Here is a 14,143-nt window from a genome sequence, read left to right on the forward strand (position 1 = left end):
TTTCAATGGATGGGCACTGGGCAGTGGAGAGCAGGTGTATAGCGTCCAGAGTAGACCATACATTGTATGTTGTATGTGATTGTGCACACATTCACATTAGTGTATGCACATGTGCTCAAGTTAATGCAATGCTCAAAGTAAACAGAACACGCCTCACTGGCTCCGGTCGCCCCTCTGAAGTCTGGAGACAAGAGAGAAGCTTTGGCAGAGACAGCCAGAGAGAAGGCGGGGGGCATTCCTAACATAACCCTTAGTTGTTTCATGCTCTGCAGAGCCTGGACAATAGGAAGAGTATTCACCTACCCATACAGCTTATCGACTCACCCATTTTGCAGGGCAAAAGTTGGAGATTCTCGGGTCATACTGAACTTACTCAGGTTGTTTTGAATGTTCTGTTACTTTATGGTGTGTTAAATCTAGTTGAAAATACATTTTACATTAATACATGCATAATAAATAATACGACTACACATTATGATTCTGATAAATAATACATTCAGTTTAAATTATATGGCCCTCAGTGTCTGTACAGCCCAGCAGGGTTCAGACTGAGGGTAGACTCTGACACTATTATGGGTCCTGATATGTAGGCTACCAATTGCACTGTAAGGCACTTAGGAAAAAAATCCAAATAGCATTATGCAGGGTAGCCTAAATTGGTAGCAATGTATTGATCATCTTAATGTGTGGTGTGATGTCGGGCCACTCCCACTGACACACTGACACACTAATAAACTCTTGACATGCTCTGAACAAACCAGCCTTCCCAGCCCATACCCTCTCTCCCATTTTCTCAATGCCTCTCTCTCTCTCTCTCTCTCTCTCTCTCTCTCTCTCTCTCTCTCTCTCTCTCTCTCTCTCTCTCTCTCTCCCTCTCTCTCTCTGATGCTATTGTGTCTCCAATCCACCTCTATATCTGTAACATGCAAACAGACACACTCCCCTATCTCTTTCCTATAAGCCTCTCAGCGTGCAATCTGAAAAAGTAGTTGTGAACCTGAACAAACAGGTTGGCAGTGACCCAGTGGCATATTTGGCTTGACAAAAAAAAAACAATTCTTATGAAAGAAGCTATTTGGCCTACAGAGCAGGCATGGCAGATGACACTTTCATCAAGATATACCAGGCAGGCAGTGTCATATGCCAGGGGAATCATACTTTGACCACACCTGGGGAGAAAGTAGGTCATTCACACCAAACTCTTAGAATTAGGTAAACAGCTTTGAAGAGAGGAGCAGTGAAAAAGGAGAAAGGCTTATCTTATTGAGTTAGTCATCTGTAATTTAATGTTGTTAATGAAAGTCATATGCAACGGGTCACGACTGGCAGCAAAGCAGAGGATAGAAATCGGGTAATTTTAGTAGGGCAACATCTAAGAGAGCCTCTTTGTGGGTCTGTAAGCAATAATGGTTTGCATGCAGATGCATTAGTCGCTAATCAAATAACGGCTAATAGGCTAATCACTGATAACAGGTGGAGCACTTCAAATACCTCTGTGTCACCATGCACAACAAACCGACTTTTAATTGACACTCCATGGGCTGATAATCTGTAAACACAGACCTTTCATCATTCATAAACCGCACACACTCAATGTCACCGCCCCCTATTACTGCTATAACGCAGCATAATAGAACCCTTAATCTCTTTGTATTCACTCACTCTGTCACAAATATCCTGAAAAACTATCTGACGCAGCCTCAACAATTATTGGCACCAACACTGCAACTACACGGCAGGCTATTCGTCTATACTGACTAAAAATCGGTCATACACAAAGCCAAAACCATATGGTTGCAAATACAGGACATTGAGATGCAATAATGCATGCTTTGGCATCATATCCCCACCAGGGAAACCCCACCAAAGAATAATATAAGAGCAAAAAGGCTACATACAGTATGAATATGGCATTTTAGTCACTTGATTCACCTCAAATTCACCAATAATATCTACTTACTGTGTTTGTATGTGTTTGTTTTGTTGCGACCGAAGGTTGCAGTTTACCATGAGAAATGTTCAGCTTGTCTCCGTCTGTCTGTCTGTGTCAGTACACATTTTTACAGTCTATGGGTTTGTTCCCTTGTCACTGACATCACAGGTGATATCAAAGGTGACATCACCTATTTAAAAGTCCATATGTATTCCCCAGAATCCCTTTTATGCCCATATATGAAGATCCCTGATGTCATCGGCCAAGACATGGCCCATATCTGTGTGGCAGGTTCAGTTAGGGATCTCCATGTATGGGCATGAAATATATTGTATGTATATGGATATTATTATGATTAATAAAGGATACAATTTAAATAAAATGTCCATATATGGGATTCCCAGAAACAAAATCCCTTTTATGCCCATGTATGGAGATTTCTGATGTCATCAATCCCAGGCCCTGACTGGCCCAAGAGCCTGCTTTACTCTGATTTACACCCTACCTTCCCCGAAAACGTTAATATTAAGTCCATATATGTATATGGATATATATTAATAAAGGATCAAATAAATAAAATGTCCATATACAGTATGGGCAGGCATTCCCAGATGATGCCCTGTTAGGGTATCCCCTAATGCCCATATATGGAGATCCCCAGGCATCAAACCCAGGCCCTAACTCGCCAAGGCCCTGCTTGGCTTCACTAATTAACATACGTTTTATGCCCATATACAGTATGGAGATCCCTGGCCCAATGTCATCAATATTAAGGACATATCTGGGAATGCCCATATTTGGTAATGCCCATATATGGGCATGTTTTAACATAACATTGTTGACTATCATGCAGGGGTCTCCATATATGGGTAACTGGTCCGATATACATCACTGGCCAGATTGTCGCCCTGAGGCGTCTTACTAGTTTATTTTACTGTGTTTCAGTGTATCTGTGTGTTTTATCTGTATTATGTACTGACTGTCCTATATGGGGGCAATAGACATCTATTCTATAACTCTTTCTTCTGTTCTTGTAACTTGTTGCCCTGTTGACTCTGCTAACTTGGATTCATTTTCTTATCTCACCCCTTGTCTGCTCAGAAAAGATCCCAGGAAGTCAACATGAGCGCCCTCTACACAGACAAGAAGCCACTCGTGGATTATGGTGTTCAGATCCGTTTCATCAAGGACCTCCATGACACAGGTGGGGGGTATCCTGAAAAATCCAGAGGAGGCAACAATGCAACTCCCCCTTCAAATAAGTATGGAGTCGCCGTACGAGTTCAGGGCATCTCTGGACAGCCCTACGTGGTCCTAAAAGATGGGGACAAAGGAGACTCCTACGGGGTTCAGCTGAAGTCCCAGGGCCAGTCTCCAACCACTTCCTGCTCAGGACCCCCATCCCCCTACAACAGCCTTCCAAAAGGCTGGGAAGCATCAGACCCCACAAACCCTTATGCCTCCGCTCGAAACATAGCCAGCTCCCCTGTCTCTCCGCTAGAGAACGAGGTTGCGGATGCCTTCAGAAGCCCGTTCAAAAGACCCCCAGGGGACGGGCAGGCAGGTAGCCAGGGAGATGGTGAGCCTGAGGCCATGAAAAAAACACAGACGGAGAGGACGATGGCCGAACTCCGGCCCAAGGCACCAACCAGTGGTGTGGAGAGAAATGACAGACTCTGGGCCAATGGGGAGGAGCTTAATGAGGCGGGACTGAAACCGGTTAATTTAAATGGGTTTGGGTCCAGAGGGCTCAAGCAGAATGGCGCTGGGCGCACCGGCTCACTTGGAAGGTACAGCGGGAAAAAACTCAACCTGGATTCTTTCGTGGAGTCTTTCCCAGAGCCTCCTCCTCCAGTGTTAGTTGAGGAAGAGCCTGTTCCATCAATAGACACCAACTCATTGGCTCCAATCAACAAGCTCATCAACAAGTTCAACAGCAGCACTCCAGGCAGCGCTCCGCAGCAAACCAGGGGCCGTACCGGCGCAAGGCAGCGGCTGAGGTTTGAAGAACGAAGGCGTTCCAGAAGCTTGGACACTCGAAAGGACAATCGACCTGAAGTCTCCCCTCCCTCTCCCACCTCTCCCACACCAAACCCCTACGCTGCTCCTCTCTCACCGTTCTCCTCCCCCTCTTCGTCCAGTTCCTCGTCATCATTTGCCCCGCTAAGCAGTACTGTGGGAAGAAACCCTGCTTCTGTTGCCACGGTGACAACACATACTGCCCCCAAGCTGAGCAACCAGTCGCCAGGGAACTTTGTTGCCAAGGACACCCCTCCCGCTATACCAAAAAAACCAGTAGGTATCATAATAGTCACAGGCAGGTTGTGTCATTTTCTTCAATTTGCCTGAGCTAATTAGTCTGTAAGGCAGCGTTCAAAGTAGCTAAGCTGACAGTCCAGAAATTTCTTGTCTCTTTAAAGGAGTTTCCTGCAGTTCAGAGGAACCAGGCTCAAGGTGCATATGTCAGAGATGGGGATGAAGCACAAGCCAAACAAGCCATCTACAACATCCTCAAACTGGGGTAACTGAGACTACAAAACACAAAATAACTCACTTTACTATAGCTACAGTTACATTGATCTCATTAAAACTCCTAACACTGTGTCCTTCTTAATACTTATTCTTCAGGACCGGTGAAAGTGATGCATCCATCAAAAGAAAGGTCAACCTCGTCTTTGAAACGACCCGCTGTGTCAAGGTATGATGTGACCCTTGTGTATTAATCCTCTCAGGGGAAGTGATAATCAAAATGACTTCTGTCTTCCAGATTAGAAGGAATAGCATTTTGTTTTAACATGGTGGTTATTCGTTTTGTGGAAGTAATATTAGTGGGCATGGTAGCATTTCTGCAGTCTTGACAAAGAAAAACAGACCAAACTTTGGCCTTTAGAGCACAAGGTAAGGTATCAATTTGGACTGTTAAATCCCCCATCAGCGCAAATAGTTTTGCTGTTTTTAAAGAGTATTTTCCACTATTAAATGTTTTGTGTTATGCAGGTAACATCTGGATGGTAGTCTGCCCTCTTTTGTGAGGATATAAAATGCTATTTCATCCATTCTTACTGTCTCCAAGGGTGCTCTCTCTTGGCAAGCCAAAGAATGCAAAAATGAAATCCAGTGGCGTGCTGTGTATTTCATGGGTCATTTTCTGGATCCATCCCAACACCTTTATGCTCCTGACGCCTAATTAGGGCACATTCCACTCTGGCTGTTCTAATATTTGCACACGGCAGCCATTGAGCCTCCAACATGTATGAATCTACATCCCTAATCTGTTCCTGAGCAATCCGTTGGGTTTCTTATCCTCTCATAATGGGCACATACACAGCGTATTGTACAGTAAAAAACTTCAGTATATTTATGATCCCTCGTTGCGTAACTGCGGTGTTTTTACCCATGCCTGCCTGCCTGCAAATCGTTCCACCTTGCCTGGTCTCTTGGCAACGCTGCACCTGCAGAGGAAAGCTGATTAGGGGCCAGCGTGTTAAGGACTCAGCCATTGAGATCCATCAATAATTGAGTTGGAGTGGAACCCTGCTCTACCTGGGGGTTTGGCCAGCCTGCCGGCCGCTGTGGCTCCATTTTCTGCATCGGTCCTGTTTAAAAAGTGGCACTGTGTCTTTCCATATAACCATGGAACCCTGTGCTTTCCAGTTTCCACCATAGCTCATCGTTCTCAGCTGTGGCTCACTCATCTATTAGATTGGATGGTGAACTATTTACAGAATACAGTTTCAGTGCAACCAAATGAACCCTAGTGTCCCTTTTCTGGCCTGTTATAAAGGGGAATATTTAGCGACAACTGCAGGTCTACAAGCTCACAACGCATTACGTTGTGAGCTTGCAGATCGGCTTTGATTCATTGATTCATTCGTGCTTCCACGCGTGTGTCAACAGAGTGGTGTCAACAGAGTTCAAGTGTCTTTAATACGCTTCATATCCTGTGATATCTCTCTTGAAGTGTCAGTGGTCTCTCCTGACCTGGATCATGGGTTACTGCAATATTTAGCGCTGTAGTTTCTGGTAGTCAAGTCAGTGGTTGCACTGAAACAGGATAACATTTCCTCTTTAGAACCCATGCTTGTGTTTCGGGTTTCCTAGGTTACCTGGGGCCAAGGCAGGTGGTCTATGTAATGCGTATTTGTAATTGCATACGTCAAGAGAAAACATGATAGCCCTGCCCCCTGACATTTATCTCATTCAATAAATCAAACAATCAAAATGTCTAGGAGTTTATTACAGATCGCCGGTGTTCTTTTGTCAAAACATCACGTCGATCACAGAGACTACTAGAAGCGTATGTCTATGATTTCAAGACCAGGCATTTTTTTGATGTTTTACACAGCGTCTAATTTGCATGAAACTTTATACATCGCCTCTGTATATCAGATAAGTAAGATAAAGTAAGAAGTAGCTCGTCAGAAGTGGGTCTTTAATCAATTCACATAATGGAGTTAACTGATGCAATTTACTATTGATGCAATTTCCCTTTGAAGGCTTCTAAAACAATCAAATTACAGTAGCTCTCCCATCTGCTCAATTATGTCACGTTCACTTTGAACAGAACAGAGAGGATAAAGAGTCCCAGTATGTGATTATTTACTAGCAGGCCAACAACATGAAATGGATCTATTCAAAAATCTCTCTGTAATGTGTTTCAAATATCATTTTTGAGCGGTGCTATACAATGCTCCAATACAAGACTTTGTGTGTATGTCTATTTCAGTGGTTCTCAAACTTGGGGTCAAGTGGGGTCTCCAAATTATTTAGTGGGGTCCCCAGATGATTAGTTTAATGTAATAAAAATGTCTCACTCAACGGTAAACAAACCTACATAAGTGTATACAGGGTATCTGCACATTTATAAAGTGTCAATTTAAGGATTTTCAAGACCATTTTAATACCAAACTGGCCAAAATGTCAAATAAGTAAGCAAGAGGCGAACATTGTGAAAATAGCAGATCTACATGCTCACAACGCCTCGCAGTCCGAGGCATTGTGAGCATGTAGATCTGCTATTTTCACAATATTTATCTGTGGAAACGAGTCACATTAAATGTCAAACCTGCAATTCCAAGTGCTTGTCATATATGTTTATTTTGGGGGTCACGGCCTAAAAAGGTTTGAGAACCCCTGGTCTATTTGTATAATGTGCGTCCCAATGAAATCGCTTGAAATAAGTATTTGATCTAGCCTGACACTCAGCCTGAATTGACATTTCGTTTCACTTCATTATTCAGTCTGAAGTCAGTTCCGCCCACAGCCTTTGCAGGGATGGGCATTGCCGAAATGAGGCACTGTTCAGCGATTGGTTCACCGACCAACACATGACATAGTGTTGTTATGTGTGCCTGGCTGGCTAGTGGCTAACCTGTTGCTTGCTAGTGCTACTTGCTAACCAAAGAAACAGTCAGAATAGGAGCACTAGTCTAGAATTAAAATTTCTACTTTACAAAGAAGTCGCGAAGATGGTGGCCTGGCCCTTCCAAATTTTACATTTTACTATTGGGCTGCCAATGTGCAGAAGTTGGCCTACTGGTTCCACTCCCCATCGACGGACTGGTGCTTATTAGAGGCCCAATCCTGTCGCTCAACCTCTCTTGCTGTGTTGGTCCATTCTAAACTTCCCTTATCACCGACTAAATATACTACTAATCCAGTGGTCATCGCTTCTCTAAAAATTTGGTCGCAACTGAGGTCCCATTTTAAATTCAAAGACAGCTCAATAAATTTCCCCATAGTTCACAACCATTTGTTCCCTCCCTCTACACTAGATTCTGCTTTCACTATTTGGAAAGATAAGGGAATTGTTAAATTCTCTGACCTATATGAGAAAAACATATTCTGTAGTTTCGATAAAATTCGGACCAAATTTGACCTGCCCAGAAATAATCAGTTTCGTTTTTTCCAAATCAGAGATTTTGTTAGAAATCATTTCCCTTCATTCCCTGAGAGGCCGAGGGATCTACCTTGGGAAACTCTCCTAAAATTGCAACCCGGAGGAAAAGGACATATTTCAATGACTTACTATTCTATCACCCAACTAAATATGTTCCCACTGGCCAAGAACAGGGAGAATTGGGAGACTGAATTGGGTGAAGCCTGTCCTGACGAGTGGTGGGACGGGGCTATTGACAGGATTAATACGTCGACGTCATGTGCAAGATTGGGACTTATTCAATTTAAAATCTTTCATAGACTTCATTATTGTAAATCAAAGCTCGCTAAGATATATCCTGATGTTGATGACAAATGTGATCGCTGTGCGCTATCGCCAGCAAACCATACTCACATGTTCTGGTCTTGCCCAAAGCTAGTACAATATTGGACAAAAATCTTTGAGATTCTCTCTGAAGTGTTCTCGGTTCAATTGGAACCTTCACCCCAAATAGCTATTTTTGGAGTGCCATCGAATTTTCAGCTACTAACAACAAAGAAATCCAACATATTGGCCTTCGCAACATTAGTGGCAAGACGTAGGATATTACTGTTATGGAAATCTCCAACCCCTCCTTCTGCTGATTTATGGTTGAAGGACATCATGGGATTTCTAAAATTGGAAAAAATAAAATTCACACTGAGGGGATCGGTAGACAGATTTTTCTCAACCTGGCAACCACTTATCACATACTTTGAGGGTCTGAGGACACTTGCAGTAGACTGACCAACACTGTACAACTCAGAATATTTAATGGCCACCTCTCGGGGCAACTTGTAATGATATACATAATTGAGGAGGATGATGTCTGTTAGCACTCTATCGACTTGATCTGTGTAAATAATACAACTATGGTTTCTAGGAGACTTAATTCCATTGGTATTTTATTATATATATTATATATATATATATATTATTTTATTTTTATTTATTTTTATTTTTATTTATTGTACTTAACTTTGTTTGTGTAACTATTTTTCTTTACTATCGTGCATATTGTGTACGCTGATTTATTGTTTTGTATTTATTTTATTGTTACTGTCTTTATTATTGTTTCAAGGAGTGATTAATGATAGCAACATGGGGGGAGGGTTGGGGAAAAGGGGAAAAAAAAAAGAAAAAGAATGTCTTTGCAATATTGACTTGTTTGATGTACAATGTTGAAACATATGTGACATGAATAAAGATATATATAAAAAAAAAAAAAGAATAGGAGCACTACGAACTAGTAATCAAACACAAAATAACATGCCTGCTACTGGTGTTTCATAGCGAGATCGATACGATCGCATTTTACCGCATTTTACCGCGACACGATGTGCGGTACGGTACGGCGGCGGCGCTGGTGTACTTGGAAACACACATGAGTTCTGGGAAACCCCCACCCACGCTGATCACAAGACGCTGATTCACGACGCTGATTCGCCCGTTTGGATTTTCAACCGAGGCAGGCCTCCTCATTGAGAGCGATTCTAGACCTGAATCGCAGAAACAAAAAAATTAAAGGGGTGTGGCTAGCGATTCAGGGTCTGGAACTAGGCTATATTTGATCAGCTACCAACCCTATCCGTATGTGATTGGACATTATAATGATCTTATCATCATACTTAGTGTGTGCTACTCAAACCCACACTGTTTTGTCAAGGAACAATATTTTCTAGTGTGGAGTGAAGCAGAGGATAAAGTTTCACTATTTTCAAAAACAAACAGACATACTGCACAAATAAAATAAACAGGTACAATGTAGTGAATACAAACAAAATGTACACCTGGGGTGAATTCCAACCAAGGCTGCCTTTATATTTCCAATGTTTACACTCAAACAAAAACAAAAAGACCCCCACCCCCAATGTTTCTGTATTCTGTAATTACTGATGATAAGAATGGAAGGGAATAGGAATGTTTGTCCCTGCGCACGTCACTTGTTCTGTCTGTCTTTTTCTTCCCTCCATCTCTCTCTCTCTCTCTCTCCTTTCTCTGTAGAGCTGGAAGCAACCAATATGGCTCTCTCTCCCCTACCCTATCTTTGTCTTCTATAACTCTCCCTCTTTCTCTGTAGTGCTCTATAAGGAGCGTGTAGGAGGATGATGAGAGGGGTTTCACTGGAAAGCCATGCTTAGACTTTCTATTCGTGGGTTGAGAATTTTAACAAACAGTGGGATGGGGAGTTGCGAGATGTTTTTTTTTTCTTTTTGTAAGCCCTGTGTAAAATTTACTGGCTGGCTTTTTTGCTGGTGTGCTATCCTGACATTATAACCTGGGGCACATGAGCTGTTTTGGTTTCCAGAGGTAAATGTGGAACTTTTTGGAAGTGTGGATTTGTTTCCCTACAGTTTGATTGGCAGTTTGTTCGAAATGTAAAAAAATAGTTTCTGTCAACATGGCAAATAAAGTAAAAGAAGCATCACTCTAAAACATGGAATGAAAGATGTCTGAACATAACATAGGAAATGTTCTTATGTCTGTCTTTTCTCTGTCTCTCCCTGGTGTGTGTGTGCGTGCGTGCGTGCGTGCGTGCGTGTGTGCGTGCATGTGTGTGTGCAGAAGGCAGGAACTGATGGGAATCAAAAAGAGGAGGAGAGTTCGAATGAATACATTAAACTCCAGGAGAAGCTGAACCGCAACCAGATAGAGCTACAGCAGGCTCATGACGAGTACGTGTGTTTGTTTGTGTCTGCTAGAATTATAGTTTTAACCTAGTTTTGTCATTTGATGGCCGGGATTCATCATCATGGTACAATAACATGATAAAGCTTGTTCACCTAGTATACTCAATGATTTAGTTTACAATACCCAACACTTTCTGAATTGGCTTGATTTCACTCACTCACACACAGCATATGCCCAAATTAGGAAGGCGAGGTTGAAAGTGGTTAAATACCACCTGAGCACTGTGTTTCTAATTGTTGTCCAAGATGCAGTTTTGCTGTTAGATCATTGCCAAATTGATTATTGATGAATTACTGATTGTGTGTGTGCGTGCGTGTGCAGACTGGCTGAGTTGCGTATGGCCAGGGAGGGGGCGGAGTGTCGCGTGCGCCAGCAGGAGGACCAGTTAGCAGGACTTCAGGAGGAACTGAGGAGAGTGTCAGAGAACTCACCTCACACCGACTCACTACAGACGGTACTGACACACACACACACACACACACACACACACACACACACACACACACACACACACACACACACACACACACACTGGAGGATTTTATTATGTATGCCAGGGGTCTTCAATGTTTTCAGGCCAAGGTATCCCTTAATCGAGAGAGAGATGAAGCAGGGACCCCCACAACCCATAGATACAATATAGTTTCATCATTTGACAGCACAATCATCATTGTATTTTGGGTTCATGTAAATTTGTGTTTCCAGATATTTAAACCTCTTTGCCGAAAATAGCCGATCTACAAGCTCACAACGCCTCGTAGATCTGCTATTTTTGGCTAAAGTTCTCTGAATATGGACGCTAGGGTTCAAGTATCGCAACAAGATTTGGAGGACCCCCTGTAGTAACTCCGTAAGGACCCCATAGGGGTCCCGGACCCCCTGTTTAAGACCCATGGTGTATGCAGATGTAATACCATGTGTGTTTGCCTGTGTGAAGGCTGACTTCACATAGTATTATGAACACGTGTCGTACACAAGTAAACGTCAGTTTAGGTCAGTCTTCCACACAAAAACACACATTGTACCAGCACAAACTCGGTACACAGAACAATAAGAGTACATTTTTACACTTTTCTTTTCTAATTATCACTCTGGATTTTCCTCTGCAAGGCAAGCATACCTTCTGGTTTGGAAGAAAGCTAATTATCGAACAATTATCGAACAATTAAATATTCACCCCATGACTTTACCATACTTCTCTCTGCATTGGCTCTCTATCTTGCTTTCTCTTTCCCTTCTCTCCTCTTGTCTCTATCTCCCCCATATCCCCATTTTCACCTTACTTCTTTAATCTCTCTCTCTTCTCACTTGCTTCCGTTGTGTCTCGGCATGTCTCTCTCCATCTCATGTTTACCTCTTTCTCTTGCTCTCTGACCCCCCTCTCTCCATCCTTCCCCGATTCGGGGGGCTGAAGATTTACTATTCTTCCATAATGGCACTTAAGTCGGTAACGGCGCTGAGTCGGCTAATGCGACCGTCGCAACGCTCGACTATGCAATGTTTCATAACATATATACATATATAATCATAAACATTCTATATTTATAAGGTCAAGTATTATACTTAATAATTGGGACTAATTAAGACATTTACTGTAGTTTAGGCATTTTGGTTTGATAAGGTTGTAGGCAGAACAATTTGTCCTTGTTTGTTATTTGACTATTTTTACTTTAATTATAATTAAAGACACTTCATAGTGAATTAGTGATTATAATAAATAGCCTATGTCATGATTGCTAGATCAGATTGTGTTTATAATATAACGCCGGCGTGCCTACGTCATCTCCACCGAAAACAAGCGCTCCCCGGCCTTGTTCCATTGTCGAAACCGGGATGCTGTTTTGATTCACGCGCTTCAAAACGCCACTGAGCAACTTGCATTGAAATGAATAGCTGGGGGCGGGGCTATCCGCTCTCTATATTATAAACCCTATGCTTCTCTCTCACGCTCTCACCTCCTCTCCCCGCAGGATGTGCGGTCGCTGCAGGCGGAGCTGGCGGAGGCAGCCGTACTGCGGCAGCGGCAGGAGGAGACGCTGCGCCAGCGGGAGCGAGAGCTGACCGCCCTGAAGGGGGCGCTGAAGGACGAGGTGGAGTGCCACGACCAGGAGGTGGAGGCCCTGAGGGAGCAGTACGGCGAGGACATGGACAAGCTGAGGAGAACCATGGAGCAGGTGACCCAGGTAAGCTGCCTCCACCTTCTCCACCTTAAGCAGACAGCCAGACCGACTCCCTGGCCTCCTACAGAGCCTACACCAGGGGTCTTCAACAGGGGGTCCGGGACCCCTAGGGGGTCCTCAGAGTTACAAAAGGGGGCCGCCAAATCTTTGTGTGATAGGATAATTATTTTAGATTAACAAAATGAACCCTCACATCCCTATTCTGAGGAGAACTTTGTCTTTGGCCTAAAATAGCAGATCTACAAGCTCTCAACGCCTCGCAGTGCGAGGCGTTGAGAGCTTGTAGAACGGCTAGTTTCGGCAAATAGGTTGGGTGTGAATGTAAAAAAAGAGCAGACCAAGTACCGAGTGATAGGTCAAGTTTACAAAGTATTGACAATTTAAGTGATTAAAAGTATGAAAAAACACATTAACACAAATCCAACAATCCAAGGTGATTGTGCTGTCAACAGATTGATGATAGTTCTGTCAAACAAGTCTATGAATCTACCTATGAAATCGATGAAAATCTGCAACACAGTTTTATACAACATGTAGAGGGGGTCCCTGCTTCATCTGTCTCTCAGCTAAGGGGTCCTTGGGCCTGAAAACATTGAAGATCCCTGGCCTACACATAACATGACAAGTACATGACACTTGCAGGGTGTTCTGTCCCCCCCAAAAAAGGAAGTAGAACTGTTGACAGCGTGTGCTCTGTTGTGAGCGACTGGCGGTGTTTACAGATTGAGATTGCCCTTGAGACACCTCAGGTGTTTTGCTTGTCTGCATCGGCACGATTCGGCACACACAGTCAGTTGCTGGGGTGATGTTTATCATTCAGAATCCCATTAGCTCGGCTCAAACACCTGCTGTTGAGTAGGTACTGTAGGCGAGGGAGGAACCCGTGGACCACGTGGCCTCCCTCCCCTACCTACAGGACGGGCTGGGGTGCACTCAGCTGACTGCGCCACCCTCTGTAAGGATGCTCTGAGTGGTAGCAAAGTAAAGGGATTTCAGGACCGTCTCTGAGACCTTGAACCTTCTAAAGGGCCATTTATAGTTACGTATGGTTGATTTTGTGTACGTTTTGGGTCAGAGATTACGTACAGTAAATCCGTCAACATGCATAGTTTCTCCTCTACGTTATGTCCGTGCCGACCGCTCTCCGTTGGGCCGCGCGCCACATTGCGCCTCGCAGCACAGAACAGAATAGCTATAAGCGAAGCATTTAGCCAAAATATGTAGAACCACAGACTTTCTTGACCCGACGTGATGTTATAAGTGGTAACAGTCTGGAATGGTTCTGCTGTCTGTCGGCAAAGTTTCATGCGGGTTCGCGGTAAATGTAAAACTCCGCGAGGGTACAGATTTAACCACATATGGATCCGGACCCGGAGTAATTATAACAAAACACACCCGCTCATATAATTCCCAAGTATATGA

General features: G+C 43.5%; 1 protein-coding gene across 2 annotated transcripts in view; it reads left to right on the forward strand.

Moving 5' to 3' along the window:
- Positions 1-3,055: 3,055 nt before the first annotated feature.
- cgnb (cingulin b) overlaps positions 3,056-14,143 on the forward strand; it is a gene marked incomplete at its 5' end in the record, with an annotated part of 31,097 nt that continues 20,009 nt past the window's right edge. For both annotated transcript variants that reach the window (XM_080735946.1, XM_080735947.1), the window contains 6 exons: positions 3,056-4,228; positions 4,354-4,454; positions 4,562-4,631; positions 10,416-10,525; positions 10,863-10,995; positions 12,512-12,724. In XM_080735946.1, the coding sequence (XP_080592072.1) occupies positions 3,056-4,228; positions 4,354-4,454; positions 4,562-4,631; positions 10,416-10,525; positions 10,863-10,995; positions 12,512-12,724 (1,800 nt within the window). The remainder of the gene's footprint in view (positions 4,229-4,353; positions 4,455-4,561; positions 4,632-10,415; positions 10,526-10,862; positions 10,996-12,511; positions 12,725-14,143) is intronic.

Source organism: Nannobrachium achirus, assembly GCF_963921795.1.
Source record: "Nannobrachium achirus genome assembly, chromosome: 10".
Classification (NCBI taxonomy): domain Eukaryota; kingdom Metazoa; phylum Chordata; class Actinopteri; order Myctophiformes; family Myctophidae; genus Nannobrachium; species Nannobrachium achirus.